Genomic DNA, 24,091 nt, shown 5'->3' with positions numbered 1-24,091 from the left:
TCTCCTATTCAGAAGATATCTCTTGATGGCCTACTGTGTGCACAGCAAGGTAAATTACACAAAGGCTAGACAAGTAACAAAGGCCCATTCTCCACCATCCCCGCCCCCACTTCCACTCCTAATCCCCACCCCCCTCCAAGAAACTGTTAATGATGAGGGAGAGAAAACTGTCACCACACCCAGCAATACCATTAAGGCAGGACTGCACTGAGATCTGTTAGTAGGGGGTGAGAGCATTCCAGAGAAGAGCTGACTAGGAAGTGAGAAGATTCTCTGGGCAAAGTGCCTTCTGGTGAACTTTGACCACAGCTCCACTGGTCAACAGGAAGGACCTGGACAGACTGGTGTTGACAGCTTCTGGGTACACAGGGCACAAAGAGAAAAGGTCACAGCTGAGGAGGCGTCAACAGGAAGCAGAAAGGAAGGTCTGGAAGGTAGGGCCCTGTTCAGTTGCCCAGGATTAACATCCCCAGTGACCTAGGCTACAGGGCAACTTGCTTCTTAAATTTCTGACGTGGTGATGAAATGGATGCTGAAATTATTGCTTGGGTCTGGTAAGATGGCTCAGCGAGTGAGGATATTTGTCCTTAAGCCTGAGGACTCGGATCTGAGTTCAAATTCTGGATCCACAAAGTAGAAGGAGGAAACTTGACTCCTGTAAGTTGTCCTAATGTGCAGGCATGTGGATACACACACACACACGCACATAAACATGTGCACATGTATACACATAAACACATGTGTACACATATGCAGTTACATATAAACACATAGACATACATATACTTGCAAACACATAAGCATGTGCATATACACATATATACACGGATACACACCCAATAAATATAAAATACAAAATGAAAGTAGGTGAGTGTTAAGTTAAAGCAAAACGGAAATTTTAAATTCTATATCAGAGCACATTATTAACACAACTCTCCTTTTCCCACAGATCCTTTACCATTTGGAGGAAGATGGATGCAGTATTTAAGAAAATTGTAGCGATTATGTTAGATTTTAACCAATTTCAGATCTTGAGAGCACCGATACAGAATTGTGTAATGCCGTTCAGAAGTGAATTAAATGCATGAATGAAGGTTTTTCCAGTTTCACTTGGGAGAGCATGTCAGAAGGCCCACCGCCAGGGGTTCCTGCACCCACTGACAAAGAGACTTAGCACTTTGTGTCAGGTCCTGCTTGTTAATTTACGGTCTGAAATATCTGATGGGGAGACTCAAGCCCCTTGGCCTTTGAACTGGAGAAAATGGGTCTTGACCAGGAGCAGCTATGTTTTCCCTGCTGACTGACTTTCAGCAGTCCTGATGAGCCATCAACTTTCAGAGGTTAGTCCAGAAAACTGGTTTGCTCTTCACAACAGACTCCAGGCCTCAGTCTAACCCCTATCACAAGCTGCGCCTCACAGAAGCTCTCTTCTACTTTTGTGTTGCACTGGTTTAACCTGGTGGTGCCTTCACAGTGAGAACCTGCCCATCCCTTCATTTATTTGGATTAATGAAGATAATCGTTGGGCCATACGTTGCCTTTAAAAATATGTATTTTATTATTTTACGTATATGTTTTGCCTGCATGCTAGCATGTTGTTTTAGTTTGGGTTTCATTGCTGTGAAGACGCCATAACCACGGCCACTCTTATAAAGGAAAACATTTAATTGGGGCTGGTTTACAGTTTCAGAGGCTTAATCCATTATTGTCATGTCAGAGAACACAGTGGCAGGCAGGCAGACGTAGTGCTGGAGGAGCTGAGGGTTCGACATCTTGATCTGCAGGGAACAAGGAGGGGACTGGATTCCACACTCGATGGAGTTTGAGCATCGGACACCTCAAAGCCCACCTCCACTATGACACTCTTCCTATATCAAGGTCACATCTCCTCCAATAAGACCACACCTCCTAATGTAACCACCTCCTAATGTAACCTCCAATAAGACCACTCCCTATGGCCAAGCATTCAAGTCCATATGGGTCATCCCAATTCACACCACCATATATGCATACCACCTGGGTTTCTGATACCTATAGAGTTCAGAATAGAGGGTATTTAACAACTGGAACCTGGTGTTAATGATGGTTGTGAGCCACCACGTGGGTGCTAGGGCCTCAGTTCTCTTCGAGAACAACAGGTGTTCTGAATGCTGAGCCATCTCTCCAGCCCACACACTTTCGCTGTTGTTACTAAAGTTCTGTGAAGGAAAATATTATAATCTGCATGGATAGCACCAGACATTTTGTGAGATTTACGATAAATAATGAAGCTCATCACATACTGCTCAATTGGGGACATAAAAAAAAAAAAAAAAGAAAAAAAAAAAAGAAGGTTTGGGCCACCGATGAGACATTTCCCCAGTAAATAAGTCATAACTGCTTCGTTATCTCTAGGCGAGAAGGAAAACATTGTTCAAACATTTGGTTCCATCTTTTAGCTAAGCAATTTATAACCTCTTCTGGAATATAGTCTTTAGGGACGGCATAATATGGCTTCACAACTAGTGTCTTTTCTCACACTTGACAATACTCCATGTGATCAGTAGTAGAAGTGGGGGACAGACTGTAAGGCCTTTGGTACATCCTCGTTTGAACCGAGATGCTGGTTTTCTTCAGTGCCCAGGTAGTAGTAATGATCCTGTCCAGTGACATAGACATGTCCCCCTGCTAAAGCTCCAGAGGGCTTTGTTCCATTCCCATAGAAGAGTCAAGAGATTGCTGGGTGACGGTATGTCCCCATAGGGCTCCAGATGGAGGTCACTGCCCTCCAAAAGTGTGTGGGATGGGAAGACTTGGCAGTGCCTGAGTCTAGCTGACCCAGGCAGGTCCGTCTTAAGAGCCCTGTAAATGGAGTCCATGAAGATACAGCTCAGTGTAGCTCAAGGGGCCCAGAGGCTTTCAGCAAGAGGTCCTCCTCCCCTTTACATCAATCAGCAAGCACAAGTGGGTGGGGGCACCTGTTGGGCGGTCACACTGGGATGGCATCCTAGGGGGTCATTTTAAAATATACTTTAAATCAAGTAGAAAATATGACATGAGTGCATATCGTGATCATTTGAACGTTTATTATTCACTGTACTGTGAGGTCTTCTGCAGGCCCCCAGGACCTGACTGCTGTTCCCGAGTCACTCCTGAGAATTTTCAAATGGGCTTTGTCCTTCTTAGCCATGTCCCCCCCCCCCGCCCCCAAATCGTGCTACTCCCAATGCGAACACTTTCCGATTTGCTCTATAATGAGAGTACTTTCATTCCTTTAATGTTTGCCTTTTTTCCTTTGATCTAACAATTTCTTTTGAAATTTCACAGTTTTCTGTAGCTTTAGGAATGAAAGAACCTATTACTCTGCTCGGAGCACGAATATATATATATCTGCATGACATTTCCTTCTGGTGAAATTAATTTAGGTTTAAATACAGGAGGGTAGCACACGCTGGCTCCAGCCCCTTTCTCTCATACACCTAGGCAATTCCTTATCCTTCAAGTATACAGTTGCACCTGCTGCATTCTTAGTCTTTTTGTGAGGATCCTACCAAGGGGCAGAGGACCACTTTCTTTGTGTAAGACCGATGCCACCTTTGGGATGTCTCTATTTCTTTTAACACCAGACTCAGAAGTGTAGTGGACTATTGGGGCACCATCCCTGCCAGTGCCTGGGGTACTTAAGTGTAGCCAGATTGGCTCCCTGAGTGCTTTAGGAGTAGCTTCTTTTGGCAGGGCAGGGACCTTCGGTTCCTGACCAACAAAGGACAAATTGGAGGGTGCTGGAAAGGGCGCTTTTCAGCCTCGGTGGCATTCTGGCCTGTTCCTGATCTGCATCTAATCCTCTGAGACCTCGCCTTTGGCTTCTCCCCTCACCCCCCCCCCACCCGCACTCCCTCCGGGCGCTGCGTGGCTGCTGCTCCAGAGCCTAGAGCTTGCTGCCAGTCCCACCACCTTCTTCCTACGACCCCTCGATCCCCTCCTAACTCGGGAAGCAGCGCTGTAACACTGCTGCTCGGCCAGTCGCACGTCCCTGGCGGCGTGCCCAACACCTCGGGGGCAGGCTCCGAGTCCTGATGGTGCCCACCCCTTGGTCCGCAGCCTCCCCCTGCAGCCAGGGGTGCAGGAGCTGTCAAGACGGCGGAGCGAATTCAGCCCGGAGCGCCGGCGTTCCTTTCCTTCCTTTGTGTGCGCGCGCGAGCCGAGTTGGGGAGGAGGGAGAAGGGGGAGGTCGCTGTCTATCTGTCTCCCCCGCCTTTGCCCGGGCTGCTCGAAGTGCGGCGGGCGGCGGAGGCGGGATCCCTAGAGCTGGTGCTGGGAGCCTAGGGGCGCCCAGTTTTCAGTCGCGCGCAGAGAGCGGGCCCGCGGCGGGGACATCAGCTGCAGCAGGGACGCTGAGAGCAGTGGTCCCATCCTCCTGGCCGGCCGCCTTGGCCTCGCTACACCCCAGCCACCCCAACGCCCGCAGCGGAGCGCGCCCAGTCGCCGAGAGGGACTGCGAGCACGAATAAATAGCGGCGGCGGCAGCGCGTCATCTGGCAGAGCAGGAAGTGCAGGCAGAGTCCGGAGGCCGGTGCTTCCCGCGCGTCCCCAGGACTTTGCCATGGGCTGGGGGCCGCGCGGGCTGCGAGCGGCCGGCCGAGGGCAGCGGCGACGCCGCCCGCACCGGGACTGAGCGAGCGGCGACTCGGGGCGCCGAGATGGCAGCGTCCAGCAACTCTAGTCTGTCCGGCTCCTCCGTGTCCTCTGGTGAGTTTCAGCGCGCGGTCGCCCGTGCGGGGATGGAGAGTCTACCTGTGGCCGTCCCGCCCGCTCTAGGAGAGCGTGGCGCGGGACGCGAGCGTCCCCGAGACACTTGCTAAGGTGGTCTGCACCTCCGTGTCTGACCCATGACAACGTAGAGGTGGGACTCGGTGGTGTCCTAGGCATGCGGACCAGGAGTCTGGGGCTCCTGGCGAGCAGTAGCTGCCAGCAGCCTTGCACTTTCTGCACAGCTGGAACAGGAGCAGAAGGCGCTGGGAAGATGAGGACACAGCTGGGCTCCGGACCTGTCTGTCTTGGTGCCTGCTATCCTGGATACCCCGAGCCAAAGAAGGGTGCAAACCCTAGCTCCTTGCAGACTGGGATTTCTTTGTTTGTTTCAGAAATTAGCTCCTTGGAGACACTCACTTGGGGCATGGGTTTGAGAGAGCAGCCAGGAGGAAAATGTGCCTTGCCCTGCCAGGACTGAAGTGGGATAGTGGAATGGAGGTCGAGCCCAGCCTCTCTGACTCCTGGCTTGTTTACACGTGTGTGTGTGTGTGTGTGTGTAGAGAGAGAGAGAGAGAGAGAGAGAGAGAGAGAGAGAGAGACAGAGACAGAGACAGAGAACATGTGTATGTGCAGAATGGGGACAGTGGGGGCTCTAGACACGTTCTCATCCTACACTGTAATTTTACTTTCAAGGCTTCCTTTTTTTTTTTCTGTGTTAAATGTGGCTGGGTGAAAGAAGGGCTTTCAGCTTTTCTATGGTTAATCAGCAGGTCTAATTGAACAGAAAAAAAATGATAATGAATGTGAAGGCATAAGAATCAATGGAGGCAGCCCCTCTGGTTTCTGAAATGACAGGTTTCTAATCAGAATGATGCATTAGGTACAATTCCACTACCCCATTGGTCACTGAAAACTTTAATAAGAAACCCTGAAGGGATAGTTGGTAAGACATTTGGTATGGTGTACAGAACTCAGTCCTAGAGGGAACGCTCAGTGTATTACTATTGTACTGTGTCCTGTTGGATTCTTTATATTTATTCTCCAAAAATTGAATTCTGAGTGGAGAAGAGACGCAGCCCCGGACAGGAAGGTGGGCATAAAGGAACCACAGTTATGGGTGTGTAACTAATCAAATTGTAGACACAAGGCGACTGTGACCAGAGTGTAGGTGTTCTCCTGAAAGCCACATGCTATCTTTTTTTGTTAGGTTTAGTCCCAGGGAAATGACACTTCCTTTCACAACTGCTGCCAACTAGTAAAAACAGCATTGTTAGGTGTCCGGTAGTTTGAGCTGCTGGCAGTAGGGACTGGTGGGCAGAGCAGTCAGCTCTTATTAAGAACAGCAACAAGTTGACCGCCTGTGGTTTTCATTCTGAGAACTCAGCAAATGTTAAGGCTTATTTTTAGTACCCTCAAACCACTGCTCCTGCGTTTCATTTCAATTCATTTTGGTTGACTAACGTTGAATTTAAGATGCAGAGAGGTTGGCTTCCTATTAGCACATTCTCCCTCTCCAAAGCCTGCCCACTCGATGAACCGAGGGGTAAAGGTAGCTGGAGTAGCAGCTGCTTCGTAGGATTTACCGGAGGCGTGGCGTGCAGAGGCTGTGACATCTGAAATTCTGGATCTTGATACTGCTTAAGAAGCCTAACTCAGCCCTGGGAAGACTCCGCTGCTCACAGGAGCCAGGATAAGCTTTGGAGGGTGGTAATTGTTTTGCAGATAGGGGAGGCATGCTTACAATGGCTTTCTCTCCTGTTTTATGGGCTGCAGTTTTTGTTTTTTTTTTTTTTTTAAATCCTGCTGGAAACTGTGGGAGATTGCATGAAATCTGAAATGCAAAGAATGGGCCCCCGGAATCTATTTACTATTTTATGTAAATCAACCTGACCTGTGGTTGTCTCTGGCTTAGTTCACCAATTCATGAGGCACTTTGTCTTGCAAAATATGGAATCATCCTTCTTTTTAAGCACACTTACCATTGTGTGGATAATGAATAATTCAGAGGACACAAGCAATTCACACCTGTGAGAGGTGTTGAGCTGCAAAGAATAGAGTCTGGTTCTCAGAGCAGCTGGGTCCTCACAGGCAAAGGCCAGAGTCTGAGAAAGTAGGGCACTCTGTGAACCCATTAGTCACTGTGAGGAAGGGCCAACTGTGGGCCAGGCTTGGGCTTCAAGGGAGATAATTCTAGCTTTCTTTGTAGCTTCAAACTTCTGAGATCATTGTATTTGAATTCTGGCTCCTCTGCTGACCAGTGAGGCATCTTGAAGTGGGTTACTTAAATTTTTCCTAGCTTCCATTTCCTCATTAAATCAGTATGTTGAGTTTTGGGTACAGGGTCTAATGTATAAGAGTGCTTGATGTAGAGGAGGGATGGCTCAGTGGCTAAGAGGTATTGCTGGTCTTCCCAGAGGACCTGAGTTCAGGCCCCAGTACCCTTAGTATATTGAAAAGCTCACAACAACCTGTACCTCCAGCTCCAGGGTATGCATGCCTTTTTCTGGCCTCAATAGGCACACCTACACACACACACACACACACACACACATCTTTTAAAAATGTTTGTTGCAAACAGTCTTCTCTGAGGGATGAAATGGAGGTGCTCAGTGGCTTCAACCTTAGGTGCTGAAATAAACTCCGCATCCAGTGCATATAAAAATCTCTTTTTTCCCTCATATGCTATCTTAGGATCTCTCTTGCTGTCTTGAGACACTATGACCAGAAAGCAAGCTGTGAAGGAAGGAATTATTTGGCTTACACTTACAGATTGCTATTTATTACCAAACGAGTCAGAACAGAAACACAAACAGGGCAGGAACCTGAAGGCAGGAGCTGATGTGATATAAAGACCTTGACCTCAGAGGAGTGTTGCTTGCTGCCTAGCTCTCTATGGCTTGCTCAGCTTGCTTTCCTAGAGAATCCAGGACTACCCACAAGGGGCCAGGCCTTCCCTCATTGATCACTAATTGAAAACTACCTTACAGCTGGATCTCATGAAGGCATTTCCTCGATTGAGGCTCCTTCCTCTCTGATGCCTCTAGCATCAAGAGACACAATAGCAGCCAGAACATATGCTGAATTTAATCTTGAGTTTGGGCTCCATTAAAGAAACATTTAGTGAGCACATTTCCAGGTTTCAGACTCTGAGTACCTGCATTGAAAAGATAACTCCAGTGTCTCCCTGAGAGGCATCAGGAGAGATAGGCAGCATCAAGGAAGCGATTGCTTCAGTCTGGAGTGGTCAGGGGAGTTGACACAAGTGTTGGACATTGATGGATAGTTAGACACTTTGTAGAATGCAGGCAGAGAAAGGCGTTTCAGGGTGACTGAGAACTTACACCCAGGCCTGGAGATAGATAACCCCTGTAACTTTCCCTTCCTTTTCTTGGAGTGCCGATTCTTTCTCCTGGTGGGTGGGACACCTCCTGGAGGCTTTGATGATATGATCCTGAAATTAAGGATGCACTGGGACGTTGGGGCACTAGTAGAGGAACAAGCTGGCTTCTGCAGGGTTCCAATATGCTCTAACCTGGTCTCCGAGGAACAGCTGAGAGAATGAAGTTTGCTAGTGTTGGCATGGGGGGAAAATGGTAATTCGCTCAGCTTAAGCTCAAGGTTCTCTGAGTTGAATTATCATCCAGGCTTTTGTTCAACCACATCGCCCAAGTGTGTCCTTGTGCCTGCCACTAACTGTCGCATAACAAAGTCATCAGGGTAACATTAACTTACAAATGCATTTGCTGAGAACTCTCCAGACTTTTCTTATGGAGGATTTAATTATGTATGAAAGAAATGGGCAAGTCTGCGTTTTAATGATGACCACTGAGAATGACATTTCACAATCACCTCGATTGACAAGGCTTGATTCCTTTTATTATTTCAAATCACCCACCAACACGCAGAAATTAGTATCTTTAAGATTTTAATATAGCCAGGTGTACTTGATTATATCCGGAAATAAACCGGCTGATTTGAAAAGATTTTCTTAATAATCATGGGTCATATTTGCTTTTATAATTAAAATGAGATTATTTTTTGAATATTAGTAATGTGATTGCCAAATGGATAATTTCACAATCAAGAAAAAAAACAGCTTATGCAATGTAGTAAACAAATGAGATATTTTCTAGTAACTGAACAAATTAGAATATTAAATGTTAAAGAGACCCTTGTATAAGAATTTAACATTTTGAAAACATAAGCATATGAGATTATTAAAACAAAGTTGGTCATTCTTACAATAGGGAAAAGGTAAAAATCAGCCTGGTGGACAGTATCTTAACCTTAATTGAAATACCATTCTTGAACAGACTGAGGTTTTTAATTGTGGGGATTCTACAGAGCAGTGTTGAAGGCAGGGAGGCAAATTGTTTGGCTCTCACACTGGTGTTGACCCTAGAATCAGGAGTGGTCCTCACTTGTTATTGGGAGGGCGTGCCCAGTGACATGCACAGAAAGCCTTACCTTCCTAGATGCAGAGGGAACACCTGGAGTTTGGCAATTCTGGGAACCACTAACAGGTGTGTGTGTAGGAGCTGCATGGATCTAGATACACCAGGGAACCATACCAGGGACAAACCTGCGTGCTGAGAAAACTTTTGGGTCTTTGGACCCAACCTTTTCTGCTATAATACTCAGTTACATGGGGAAGGCATCGCTTTGCTTTTGAATGACAGCCGTTGATTGTAGAGAGAATAGATTGTGTGTTGTATGGATGTATCACCTGTCAATTAAAAGACCTATGGCCTATAGGAAAGGGTAGACTAGAAGGTGGGACATCAAGGAGTCAGAAAGAATTCTGGGATAGAGTAAGACATGGGAGATTCATCCAGGAAGATGTGACAAGATGGTCGTATGGTACCTGGGTACAGGAAACCAGCCATGTGACAGATTAAATTAAGTGTAGAAAGAAAGCCTGGCTATATGGCCAAGATATTTGTAAATATATTTTGAGTCTGAGTCTTATTTCTGGGAGCATGGAGCTGGGAGAACCAGAACTAACTGCTACAGTTGGAAAATAAACATCACAATCATCAATGTTAGCAGGAAGGGTTGATTATCTGGTTCATTTTAAGTCACATGCACAAAAAAAAAAAAAAAAAAAAAGGAATTAAAAATCACTGTTCAAAAGTTGCCAAACTAAGATTCATTCTGAGGGAGAAAGCACTCTCTCCCATGAAGTCCGGCTGCTTTCCTGGAGGCCTCTTTGCATCTGAATGAACTTAATTACCACCACTGGCCACTTATAGTGACTCAGATGATCCCCATAGGACAATCTTCTTGTACAAATATATCTGCCTTGGATTTAATCTTAAGACCAAAGGGCACAGGTTGATGACAGTTCACCAGCCCTGACAATGCGAGGTGACGCAGTGGGACTTTTGGGGAGACAAAGGTGACTGGGTGGGGGGCTGTCTCTTTCCCCTCCACCTACCTATTGCCTCTCATGAGGTTCTGCTCCACAGCAGACCCAAAACCCGAGCACAGGTTGAAGCCTCCAAGACCATGAGCCAAAATAAAGCTTGGCACTCTTACGAATCTCAAGAGTATTTTGTCACGGCAGCAGAAGACAGCCATTAGATGCAGCTTTCTAGTATTTAACAGGGGCTACACTGGCTTGTATGTTTTGTCCAGGTACCCCTCCCCCACTTAGCTCCCCGAATTGTGTAGGTGACTCTGTCCTTCGTTTGACTTTTGAGGGATGGAGACACCAAGGCCAGCCTGCGTATGGTCTAAGTGGACAGTGTGTACTTTTAGCTGCGACTTGGGGCCTGGTCTCAGTGTTGGACTCTATTGTCGTCCCACACAGTGGTCATGACAACCGGACATTGAGTTGGAAAAGATGCACAGTGTAGTGCTGGCATGTTTGGGGAAGAGTTTCCTGCCAAGATGTGTACAAAGGAGGAAAAAGCAGTCTTAACATCCCATTGGCTATGATTGATAACATCCACCCATCACTTTAGGAGTGTGTTTGCATTTCCTAGCTTCTAATATGGCTTTCCACACGAATTCTGCTTCTTTCCTTCCTTCTCTGCCTGCCTGCCTGTCTTCCTTCCTTCCTTCCTTCCTTCCTTCCCTCCCTCCCACTTTCCTTCCTTCCTTCCCTTCCTTCCTTCCTTCCTTCCTTCCTTCCTTCCTTCCCTCCCTCCCACTTTCCTTCCTTCCTTCCCTTCCTTTCTTCCTTCCCTCCCTCCCTTCCACCTTCCTTCCTGTCTTCCTTCCTTTCTTCCATCCTTCCTTCCTTCCCTCCCTCCCTCCTTCCCTCCAACCCTCCTTCATTCCTTTTTTCCTTCCTTCTTGCCTGCCTTCCTTCCTTCCTTTTCTTTCTCTTCTCACATGTTTGTTATTTCTGTTTGGAAATATCTTCACAAAGACCACATTTGGTTTGCCTTGCCTTCAGCATTGCCTAAATTCCCTGGCATCTTCTACCTTTCCTTCCACGGGCCATGCGGAAGAGAAAGCTGGCTTTCTGTCTTTCCCACCGATTTCCATCAGTGTGGACACTTGTCCCAGCGCATGTTGGTGGTAGAAGAACAGAACACAATTGTGTGCCTCCAAGGGACTAGCAGGAGTTTACTCAACCTGGCCATGGCAAAGAGGGAGCCAGCCTCTGTTAGATCTGTACTAACCTTTCAGGCAGTTAGCAATGCCAGGGACTTCTGTTACTGTCCGCGGGGGTGGGGGGGTGGGGTGGGGGGTGGAGAGCAGGGAGTGGGGGAGGGTTGGGAAGATCGGGGTGGGGATGGGTCTGAGGCTGATGGTCTAGTCTGTGACCATTGCTCTATCAGAGTACTTCTTGCTAGGGATTCAGTGAGAGCTTACAGGAGCTCCTTATACAAATAACCAGCTTTTTTTTTTTTTCCTCAACACATAGTCATACTGCATCATGGGTGCTGTTCTGTGAATTCAGTCACATGGTATGATTTAGTTGCAACATTGCCTTGTTTGAACAGGTAGCCTGTCAGTCACCCAGCCTCACCCCTTTTGCAATAGGGTATCAGTGACATAAATTATTAGTGTAAAACAACCAGTGTCTAATCCTTCTTTGTCCACTAATAAGAGCAAGCTAGGCCGAGCAGGCTTGGAGTACAAGGGGAACTCAGGGTTTGTTTGGCAGAGCCTGGCCTTCGTGCCTGTGAAGATCAAGGTCCGGAGACCTCGGGACTATCTTTCCAGTGCTACTCAGCAAAGTCACAGTGGGGCTGACTGTTCTCCAGAGTCCTAATTCCCACACACCAACTCTCTACTCGTCTTCCTTGTTCAAGCCAAAGAATACAAAGAATAGTATCAACCAGAGAGAATTTGTTGAAGACTTTTTTTTTTTCCTGGCTGGCTTTGTGGACAATGTTATGCTCAATTATGATGTGGTGCTTCAGAAAGGAAGACATGCAGTCCTTTGTGTTTCAGATGGGCTTTGCTCGTCCTGGAGACCCCAAGACTTGAGTGAGTCCAGCTACAGCTCTGTATAGACCAACTTTTACTAGAGTGACCATTAGCCACCGGCGGGCTACTTCTATTTCCATTTGAAAGAATCCAGTCCCTCAGCTCCTCTAGAACGTATGAATGCTCAAAAGCACACTCCTCTAGTGGGGACTAAATTGCACCGCACATTGTGGGGAAAAAATCCTTTTGGATGACATGGCCTTCATAGTTCTAAGACAGAGGACTCAGGAGGAACCATTTGAGGACAGAGAATTCCATCATACACCATCCCATTATGGTTTAGGTTTTCTAGTTAATTTTGCAAACTGACCTTTAAAAAGAGCAGTTTCTTCATAACTCTGAGGGGACCTGTGAAGTGATGGCTAGGGAAGGATAGAGAGAATACTTAAAATGTCTGTGATCTCATGTCCTCTTAATCTTGAAGTTTGATTCAAGCTTCTTACCAAAAAGACTCTGTTGTTTCCTTGCTGGAAAATTGATTTCTTTTTGAAAAAAAAAATCCACAGTGAGCTTTAATTTCAGCCTCTGAGGAAAAAAAATTGCCTACGTCTAGAAATGTTTGGGTCTCTTAGTGGGATCTCTTCTAATGTATCATCAAGAAAATAGGAAATTTGTGACTATGGGGACTGAGGTTACCAACTGCATATCTGAGCCATATTATCTGAAAGCCTTTTATGCCGCCTGACCATCAGCAAACTATCTGGCTAGAACCATTCTCCTGCGTCAGGCCCATGTGCAAATGGATTAGGTGTATAAAAAAGAGCATCAGTTTAGCTCTTGGAATTTTAAGTTCACATACTTTGGAAGAAACACCAACAGATAAGACACGGGAACATGAGAGCTCCTCAGTAAAGGAAGGTTTTCTTCTTGACGACTGTTACCACCTTCAGGTACAACAGAAGTGGAGAGGTGGACAGTGTGTTTAAAGTGTCAGTAACTGTCAGAAAGACCACTGAATTCCAAAACCAATAATCTGAAGACTGTGGTGTTCGTAACCTGTTCTTTACCAGCATGAGTTCAGACCCTGGCCATAGGCTCTGTGATTCACAGACTCGCTGGGGAGGTGATCTTAGGCAATTTTCTTCCTGTTGGAGGCCCAGTTCCTTGGTTTTGTGGTGCCCATAATTGGCCTTTATAGTTTCATTGTACTGTCTGAAGGAAATAAAACCCAGAGCTTCCTTATTGTTCCAGACAGTGCCATGCTAGCAATATAGAGTGCTTTTCTCTGGTTTTATTTCTAAAGACTAAACCGAAGAGATCATGTTAGGATAAGACGTAGGAAGGAAAGACGTGGCTTCAGGAGTCATGTGTCTACCAGCATTCGGGAGTTACAGGTTTACTCTTAAGAGTCTCCTTCTCAGACCTAGATCTGCCCTGTTCAATATGGAAGTGTGTGTGGCTAGGAGCTCATGGAGTGATGGCCAGTCTCTGAATTATTGATGATGAAAGCATCCTGGGGAGTAAAAGGCTTATTTCATTATACAACTTTCAGGTCACATGAGGGAAGGAAGTTGGGGCAGGAACAGAAGATGAGATCCTGGGGGCAGGAAGTGATGCAGAAGCAATGGAGGAATGCTGCTTGCTTACTGGCTTGTTCCTCACAGCTTTCTCAGCCTGCTTTCTTACACATCTGGGATCACCTGCCCAGGCTTGGTACCACCTCCAGCTGAGCCCTCTCACATCAATCCCTAATCAAGAAAATCTCTGCAAGGCTTATAGGCCAATCTTTTTATTTTTAGTTTTTAAAATTAAAAGCTTTTTTTCATACAATATATTTTGATCATTTCCTCTCCCCCATTCCAACTCCTCCCAACTACCCTACCTGCTCAACTTTATGTTTGCAAAAAAACAAAATAAATAAAAACCCAAGAAACAGAAACAACCAAACTTACAGAATGGAACATCAAAACAAACAAACACAAGACCAATTAAGTTGAAATCTGCCAAAAGAAAGCAAAATGAAACCAAAGAGGTCACAGATGCATCACTGAGTTCGTTTTGTGTTGGCCAACTATTGTGAGCATCGGGCATGCCCTGCAGTGTGGTTGATACTTCCAGTGACATTCCATTGGAGAAAAATGGTTTTCCCTTTGCCAGTAAGTGCCAGTTGCTTCTTGGTGGGGAGTGGCAGTGTCCACTTCCTGTGGTCAGTGCTGGGACCCAGTCAGGCTTGAACCTGTGCAGGTCTTGGGTATTCATATATGCATCACTCCTGTGTGCCTTGAAGGCTTCTTTTATTATTATTATTATTAGATACTCTGCATTTAAAATTGAGGTGCCACATCCCCCCTCCGCTTTCATACTCCCTCCATTTGCCTTCAGGAAGGTGCACTCCCTCCTAATCCACCCTCTCCACCCCACTGCCTTGGCATTCCCCTACATTGGGAAAACGTGCCCTCTCTGGAACAAAAGTCTCTTCTCACATTGATAGCCGTCACTGGTATCTTCAGCTACATGTGCAGCTAGATCAATAGGTCTCTCCATGTGTGCTCAAAGGTTGGTGTTTTAGTCCATGGGAGTTGTGGAGGGTTTGGTTGGTTGATAATGTTCTTCCCATGAGGTTGCAACTTAAAGAGGCATTTTTGTCAACTGAAAATTCCTCTTTCCCAAGTGCCTCTAGCCTGTGTCACATTAACATAAAACTGATCAACGCATGTCTAAAGACAGAAATTCATCTTATTAACCTTTAAAAATACTAAATATATGTTGAGTTATAATAGACAATAAAATCTACTTTAAAATAAACTTCACTAGATTTTAAACGTTACTATGGCTCCCAGGGCATTTAACATAGAGAGCACACAAGGCTCACAATGTCTCTGCAGCAGACAGAACTGGTCTGGGTGGCTCCAGTGAGCAAGCCTGCTCTAGCCTTTGCCACAGAGACTGCCAAGCGCAACCTGCTGATACACACCTAGTGTCTCCGACTGTACCCTTTCCAGAAGCGACCTTCTCTCCATTAAGACAACTGAGCCCATATTCTGAGGTCCTGATTTTAGCCCCAGACTTAAAGGCATCATTAGTTATCGTTGGATCGGTACATAGATTTTGAATTGCAGAGCCGTACAGAGAGCAGCTTGGGGGACTCATTTGATTCTTGAATATAAGGGTTTTGCTTTTTTTTTTTCCGTTGTTTTGTTTTAGAGTCACTGAAATCCCAGATTTTGCACATCTAAGTGTTAGTTTTGTGTAACCCTTTCAAAGAAAGTCTGCAGTGTTCCAGACTTGTAGGAGAGGCTGAAGAGCCAAGGGGCCCATCTCTCTCTGCCTGTGTACAACACACTCCTTTGATCTTCTCTTGACTGAGGTGTCCAGCTGTCAATCTGTATATGTGTGCAGGCACACACACACACACACACACACACACACACACACATGTATTGGTGTGTCTGTCCGTGTCTACCCAGAGAGTGGAAGAAGATAAGCTTTCAAACAAAAGTTATTTCTTACCAAATTTATACTGCATATAAGTTAATACCAAAGGAAATGAAAAGTCAAGCCTAGCATTACTTTTAGTAATGAAAAAATTCACTTGGGATTATGCTAATGATATGTAGATATTAATACACATAATACCATCGCCTAATATTGATTTAAGTTGTTCATTCAAATTCACTTTATTATAGAGAAATTAGCCACTTTGCTTTTTAGTGCTTGCCCCCGCAGATAGCACGGAAACATTAAAGCGTATTTCTTATTTGCTGGTTTGCATATGCAGAGGGCAGAGCAGTGGCTCCCTCAAGCATGTGCCCTTTGACTTGTGAGCTTCTGATTGGGGCCTTCCTTGGCTTACATCCATTGCCCTTTATGCCTCCTCCCTTGTGATCAATGTCTTGGGTTGAAGCTACTGAGCAACCAAGGAAGTGCATCTGGTAGGAATGACTATGCCTTGGGGCTGAACTTGGGCCCCACAAGGGCCCCACACTGGTTTGCCACAGCCAAACTAAGCCTTGTTTCCCCCTCAAAGGTAAATTCTTCCTCTGAGGGGGTGGGGCGGAAGATCAACAGACAGGGATTCTGTAAAGTCTGCTGAAATAATTAATATCAGATTATGGCTTGGAACAACCCTAGCAAAGCGCTAACAAGCACACGTGTAAGGTATGATGGAGTTTGAATGCCACTTGCCTTCAGAGACCTGCTGACGACTAGTCTGTAGTTAGCTTTGTATTGCGCTGCACTGGCAGAGTGCTCTGTAAAAAGAATGCACAGCAGCCGTTCTGGGAGGAGGTGCCCTGCAGCATCCTTCTTTCATGAATAGCTGAAATCTGTCACTCAGAGGCTCCTGGAGATGCGTCTGTCTCCATCTGGAGTTTAAGCTACCCTTCTTCACAGGAGTGAATCCCATCCATTTGTTACCCAGGCAGCAGATAGCTCTTCTTTCCTATGCATTACAGTGAACTCTCTGAACCGTGTTTCTAATGCCTGGTTCTTGGGGTTTGTAAACAAAGGCTGGTGCATTTGAGCCTCACACTGTTGATAAGGTTTTACTAGTAGCAGTGGGCTCTGTTAACCTGGACTGTACTTGTTTTCAGTGTTTTGTCTGTAAAATGGGCTAAGACTGGAAGAACCAAATCTTTAAGTGTCATTGAAAGAGACTTGGAAATTTATAGGAAAAAAAATTTCAAATCTCTGCTCTCGAGATACCTGCATTCTAGAAAGAGAATTTGTAGGTTCTCTTCCTGGGTGAGGAGTAATCATTCAGCTCAAGATCTGCATTCTGCCTGTGCACTCCTTTTTTTTAAATACACAAATCAGCTCTTCTTCAATAGGCCTTCATAATTTGGCATGTAACAGAACCAAGTCAGCCAGTGCACACCCAACATTGCCAATGCCAATGCCATTTTCAATTAGTTTAGATGGTTGTAAGGGAGTTAGTTCTAAGGATTGACACTGTTTACCTGTTCCTATCAAGAAGACTGGTTTCTTTTTCTTTTTAAATTAACTTCTATGTAATGTGCAGAATAGATTCTCCTGAATTTAAGATGGGTTACATCCAAATAAGCACATTGTGAATGTAAAATATTGTAAATTGTGAAAGCATGAAGTCATAGTTATGGTTTCTACTGCTGTGAAGAGACACCATGACCAAAGCAACCCTTATAAAGGACAACATTTAATTGGGGCTGACTTACAGTTCAGAGGTTCAGTCCATTGTCATCATGGTAAGTAACATGATAACATGCAGGCAGACATGGTGCTGGAAAAGGGGCCCAGGAGCCCAGAGTTCTACATCTGGATTGGCAGGCAGCAGGAGAAGGAATGATACTGGGCCTTGTTTGAGCTCCTGAAACCTCAAAGCCCACCCCCAGTGACACACTTACTCCAACAAGGCCACACCTTTTAATAGAGCCAGCCCTAAGAGCCTATGAGGGCCATTGTGATTACTACAGAGGAGATACGTCTAACCTACCCAAGCATTAGAGCTTAGCAACATAGCATACATCTTTCTGGTTTCTGCAGGACTCCATCCTGAGACCACATGGCTGAAATGATGCCTGCCTCCATGGCTGATGAGAGGTTGTAACTTGGTGCCCAACATTGATAGAGACTCTTGTGCTCACAGGAAAATATAAAAGTTTGAAGTATAGTCTACTGAGTATGCATCAATTTCATAGCCTCATAAAGTCAAACACTTGCCCCTAGAGAACTGTCTACATGAGAGAACTTTTCCAGCAGACCTGCATGTGAGAAGTAATTTATACAATAGCCAGGAAGTCACCACATCACTTAGGAACACTATCTCTCCTCCATCTTCCCAGGATTCTTTCTCCTTTCTCTGTCTTCTCCTGGTCCCTCCTGATAAAGTTCACACCTCTGAGTTTTTATGCTTGTCTTTTGAATGCTAAAGCTGAAGTTTTGAGTCGTGTCTGCCTTCCGAGAACTCAGTAACTAGATATGAGGAACATGAATATGCCAGGCAGTCTGTTGCAGGGGTGCCCAAGTGCCAGTTGTATAAGAACTTGCTACCCTTTTTCATTGGCTCATGCTTCAGTGGTTTTCAGAAAATTAGTTTTCTTTGAATTCATGATATACCAATGTAACTTGTAATGTGCAAGGTAGTACTTTATATCAATAGACTCCCAAGAAAATTGAACCGTCTTTTCTGAACCAGGACTTTGTAACTTGATTTGCCATTCACAAGCCTATTGTAGCAGTGAATAGTTGACACTTAGGAAATGTAAATACAGAGTTCAGGAAATGTAAATACAGCGACTAATTTACATGCAGCAAGATGATACTGAGAAACATTGTAGAATGAATGAAGCCATCCACAGAGGACTGCAGGCCCCTTGGTGCCACTAATATATGACATTCAGGAGAGAAAAATGACGGACTCGGAAGCGGAGTCCTTGTTCCTGAACATTGGGAAGGAACGTGAGCCACTGCTAATAGATAGGAGCTGCCTTTTGGGACACTGAAAGTATTTAAATTTGTCTGTGGTAATGGTTGCCGATGTCTGTGAATACTGGAAAAATCGTTCATTCTGCATTTTTTTTTTTAGCAGATGAATTGTGTAGTATCTGTTCGTTGCATCCCATTAACGCTGTCGCTCTTTAAATGCCAAAAATTAGTATAATAAAAATGATGGCCAGCCATGGTGGTACATTCTTTAAATCCAGCACTTGGGAGGCACAGCCTGGTGTATCTTTGTGAGTTCAAGATCAGCCTGGTCTACAAAGGAGATCCTGTGTCAGAAACAAACAAGCCAAACAACAACAACAACAGGCTCAAACTAGAACAACAACAAAACAAGAAGGGAAAACTTTCACAAGGCAAGCCTATAGGAAAGAATATCCACAGGACAGATCTATTTTAGACAGGATGCTAGTAATCATAGGAGGCATTTACTCCCACACCATTGATTGCTTACATGTCTCAGACTGGAGGAGCTTCTTCCTTCCTTCTTTCTTTCCTTCCTTCTTTTCTTTCCCACCTCTCTTGCCCTCTTTCTCCTTTTCTCTCTTCCTTGTGGTACTGGGACCCAGCTTGGGGCCCCCTGCATCCTAGACATTTATTCTACCACTGAGCTGTTTTTTTTTTTTTAAAAACTTTTATTTAGAGATTATGTCTCACCAAGTTGTCCAGACCGACCATAGCTTGCAGTTCTGTCTAACGTTCCTGCGTAGCTGAAATGTCAAACTATAGGCCAGTCTGAGGCCTTATGTCCCATTCGCTTCCACATGCATGTTCTCTGGCCAGTTACTCATCTCCTGAGACTAGGCCATGGAGCCTGGTTACTCAGCCTCCCTCCTCTTTTGGTGTCCCCCTGTGACAAGGGCATTCTCCCTCCCGAGGATACAGCAGGTAGTTTCCCCCTGTGCCACTGACAGCTGCACCTGCTCTCACAAGAAGGCTGTCTGTGCAGACATCCCTAAACACACCTTCTTGTCGGTGCAGATGTTCCTAAGGATATCTTCAGCCTCCTCTGTTGTTATTTCTTGTCAAAGGGCCGGCACCCTTTGATCGTGTAAGATCACAGTATCGCACCATAAGATACTTTCTTAGAAAGACAAAAATGATGCAGAGGAATCGCTTTGGATGCGCTGATAGTGTTGGCTTTTATCCCGAAGAAGCCGAGAAAGATGTGTTTGATCCAGTCACATCTAAAATAATGCATCAGTACAAACAGGAGCCTTTCTAGAGTCACGAAGTTTGGAGCACTGGCTCCAGCTAATGAGCCTCTTTCAGACACCTGCTGCTTTCAGTAGCTGCTCACTGAGAAGCTCCCCTCTTGCCTTTGCTGTGGACACTGTCCGTTGGTCAGAGCGATGGCTCTACCCTGGAGCTGATGGAGGTGAGGAGTGTGAGTGTGTTCTGGGCATCCAGAAAGCGAAGTGAGATTGGGCCAGGGTGGAGCTGTGCTGTGTTCTCCTCAGGGTGGGCTCTGGCTGCCATCTCTGAATCCTCTAGGATAGCAGCATACATGCGACAAAGGGCAGTGCCCTGTGCTGGCCTCTGCAGCTGCCCTGACACATTACCCAGTAGGTCCTTTTTCCTCCTAAGCCACATGCTGTGCTCTCTCTAACAAAAGAATCCCAGGACCTGCTGCTCACTCAGGGCCCAAGCTCAGCTCAGGGAAACGACAGCATATGTAAAACGTGCACGTCCCTTCTTCCTGACCAGGGTGCAAGAGTCTGTCATGGGATACAACACTGCGCCTCCAGTACCATCAGTTCTGTGCACTGTGGCCTCCCACTGTATCCTTTTCTAATTCATCTCTTCCTCATGGGAGAGCTTTTTCTTTAGCCTCACTCTGGTGTCAAGATGGCAGCAGTCTTGAAATCATATCTAGACACCCCCCTCACCCTGGCTCCATGGAAAATAAGAAAGCATTGGCACCCACAACAGATGCTCTCTTCCCTTATTAGCTACAGTGCTGTCACATGCTCGGCTGTAAACCCATCATGGACAAGAAAGCAGGATTTCCAGGATGCTCTGCGTCCCATCAAAGCCTCTTTCTGGGATAAGGGGCTAGCGTGTTCCAAAGGACCAGACAGAAGAGGGTTCTGTTAAGAGAGTGGGGACCAAGAATTCCTTGAGAGGCATCACAGAGACCAAGTTCCGATGCCCTCTCAGAGTCAGAGGGCAGAGCTTGTCATTGCATAGCTGGAGAAGCAGTTCCAGCCATGTAGTCGGTGTTAATGTCACTGCCTGAGAAACTGCCCTGTACTGTAGAGATCTATACCTTCCACTGAACGGCTTTTTCTTGCTCGTGCTTTGTGGTACACGACTTAGCTCATGGCTCCGGAAAACAGACCCACTGATGGGGAATGTGGTCATACCATTTACTTCTCTTGAAAAAAATGGGACTGTGAGGGTTAAACATTTTGATTCTTGACAGACTAGCACCCCAGGCCTGCTATATACTGGGACTATATTATTAGAACATCACCGGATAATAGTAGATGAGTCAACCTCTCCTGGTTGCCATGGCAAGGGCTTTTTTTTTTTTTTTTTTTTTTTTTTTGGCTTTCATTTATTCATTTATGAGAAACGGTGATCATTAGCAGCTCTTTGTTTTTAAAATAGAGATCCCTGCAAAACTGCTGGGGCTCTCCTGGAAGAGGCAATTGGCATCTAATGGCACAGAGGCTTTTCAGATGACTTTTAAAGCAAAGAGGACAGGCAGAATGCTTGCAGGGAGCCGTCCCTGCTCCTCATTTTTAGGGCAGGCCTGGCTGAATGAACATCTCTAGGTGGAGAGTCACATGACTGAAGTCTCCACTAGTTTTAGCTCAGCATTCACTTTTTGTGTACCCTGGGGCAAATGACAGTACCACTTTGTAACTTGGATGCTCGTTGGGAAGTGATTAGGTCAGGCCAGATCGTCTGAGAAGGTCTTGAAATTTTTATGATTTTCTGACTGCATATTTCCTCTTGCCAATTTGTGATGCCCGTGGTGGCTGCTCAAGGGAGCAGTACCATTTCCTCTTCCAGCCACCCCACCCCCCTGCCTCAGACAGCAATTTCCATAGGCAGCACCCAGTCGCCAGACGTGAGGGCCTCCTGGGTGTGTAAGATGCACACACTTTTGATCCTTCATGCATAGCACCTTAGAGCCACCTGAAGTGTGCTCCAAGACAATGTAATACCAGCCTATGTGACCTATATGGATAAATGTATAGGTCCAGGGCACATCTACTGTCACAAATACATAATGTGTTCTAGGTATTGGAGTTTATATTTCAAGGATCAAACAGGCAAATGTTCTGGATCCCCTAGAGATTGAAAGGCAGAGAGTAAACAGAAGAAGCAGCATAGAATATATATATATATATATATATATATATATATATGCATCTCTATATAATTATACTACATATAAAATATATAATTAGAAGGTGGTAACTTCTAAGAAGGGGTGGAAATAAATCAGAGAGGTGAATAGGGAAGGCAAGAGGCGGGGGCTCCGAATTTTGAAAGATGTGCATGGGCGAGTGTTTTCTGAGGAGGTAACCTTTGAAAATGAGGAAACCATAGAGCTAGAATATTGTGGGGGAAGAGCTGTACCAGGCCTGGAGCAGCAGGTGGCAATGCTCGTGGGAGAGTGCACCGGAAGTGCTGCAGGGACAGAAACGAGTTCAGGGTAATGGGACGAAGCAGGAGGGAGACAAATCATAGCTCGTCTCAGCCGGTCTTGTAGGACTTTGGTTTCTGTGATAAGTATGAGAGTTCTAGAGGAAAGTGTGATGAGTGGTCTTGGCCTTTCACGGATTAACACATGATGCACGTGTCCACATGCATATGCACGCGTGTGTCCACACCCATGAAAATGCTTTTGTAGCACAAAATGTTCTGTTGCTTTTCTTGTTGTATTAGTATTTGTTCAAGTAGAGGCTAGTTGTTATCTGGGGAACAAAAAGGGTCAGTTTTCTCTAAGAGTGTAGCACCTGGAGGACAGGCACCATGCAGTGGAAGGCTACACACTCAAGACCATTTACACCGCACAGATTCACCTTGATGAGGGATAAGAGACAAAAAGTCATGGAAGTAAGGGACCTAGATCTGGGAGGAGTTGGGGTGGGGGATGGTGAATATGACCAAAACTCATTGTTTAGCATTCTCAAAGAAGTAAAAAAAAAAAAAAAAGAAAAATTAGTTCAGGATTCCCATTTTGATGTCATGATCCACTTCAGGGTGGTGGCTGGCATTTTAGAAACACCATCAGTTGGCTGTGAGGCCCAAGAACATGTAGATATAGTTTGCTTGCTTGCTTACGGCATGGGTGTGATCCTAGTTTTCAAAGCATTTTGGTTTATATTTAAACTCTAAATTTATTACACTAGATAACATTATTTTATCGGGTGGTCATTTAAGGTTTTCATTTTTTTAATGCATATTTAGTGGGCTGTTGTTACCAGTTCATATCTTAAGTAATTTTTTTCTGTGTGGAGCATTTTCACATATTCTAAGATAAAGGCACCTTAGCTTTAGTGTTGGAGGTGGAGAGGAAAGGGAGGGAGAAGAGAGAGGAGAATGCATGATTAGTATTGTTATTGTAACCTATGTGCATACTCACAAGGAGTCTGACCCGCAGGGTCTTTATTCATTTGTCTGTCATGGGAAACAGGTGCCCTTTCTGGAGGGAAGCTGCGGTTGTGTTTTCTTCCCTGATTCAGGAGATAGTGTTTCTCGATGCTTCCTTGAAAGATAAATGCCTTCTCTCTTCACCCCCAAACACATCAGTTCACTCCTGCCCCCCTTTGTGTTTTCAGTTCTGCTCAGATACAGCTTCCTGTCCTTTGGCTCTTGAGTAATGGGGAAGCCTCTGGTCTTACTCGTCTTTGTAGTTCGCAGTGACTTAGCATGCTTCCTGGCACCCAGATCCTCAGAGTTTTGTTAATGCTTTGCTTCCTGTCCTGTGTAGATGTTGGAGGAACCTCTCCCTTGGCCTCCTGGCCTACCACTTCCTTTGGGCCAGATGCTGCAACATTAGCTGGCGTTTCTAGGAAACCTCATCTCTCCTAGGATGGAGAGGCTTTTTCAGTTGGCATTGCCTATAACAGGAGTTTCCAAGTTCATCCCAGCCATTACAGAATTCTCTTCTATTTCATGTTTGTATATATCTGTCAGGCAGGAATACTTAAATCTGTCCCATTCTCCACGAACAAAGGCTTGGGCAGAGACTAGTTTGATAGGGTTACAATGCTAAAAGCATGGTCACATCTGTGTATAGTTAGTAGTTATAATTTCAGAGAGAGAAAAACGAATCTTCCTACAGTTAAGTGCATGCTACATGATCATTTATCATTTACTATCTCATATTAATTTCTCAAATATTTTATCTATAAAAAATACCAGGAAGGTAGCAAGGGCTGGATCATTCTCTCCCCAACTTTTCTTCCCTATTTTCATTTTCTTTCTTTCACATACATTGAGTTGGTACCAGCCTTGCTTGACTCTAGGGACAAAA

At 45.4% G+C, this 24,091-nt stretch overlaps 1 protein-coding gene across 1 annotated transcript in view; it reads left to right on the top strand.

The window, feature by feature from the left end:
• The first annotated feature begins 4,553 nt into the window (after positions 1-4,553).
• The window catches only part of CHN2 (chimerin 2), a 270,132-nt gene continuing 250,594 nt past the window's right edge, over positions 4,554-24,091 (top strand). Inside the window, exon 1 of the mRNA XM_080931971.1 lies at positions 4,554-4,728. Coding sequence (XP_080788097.1) covers positions 4,680-4,728 — 49 coding nt within the window. The 5' untranslated portion in view covers positions 4,554-4,679. The remainder of the gene's footprint in view (positions 4,729-24,091) is intronic.

Source organism: Micromys minutus, assembly GCF_963924665.1.
Source record: "Micromys minutus genome assembly, chromosome: 18".
NCBI lineage: Eukaryota > Metazoa > Chordata > Mammalia > Rodentia > Muridae > Micromys > Micromys minutus.
Note: the sequence above shows the minus strand (reverse complement) of the source record. Positions and strands in the feature narration are given on the sequence as shown.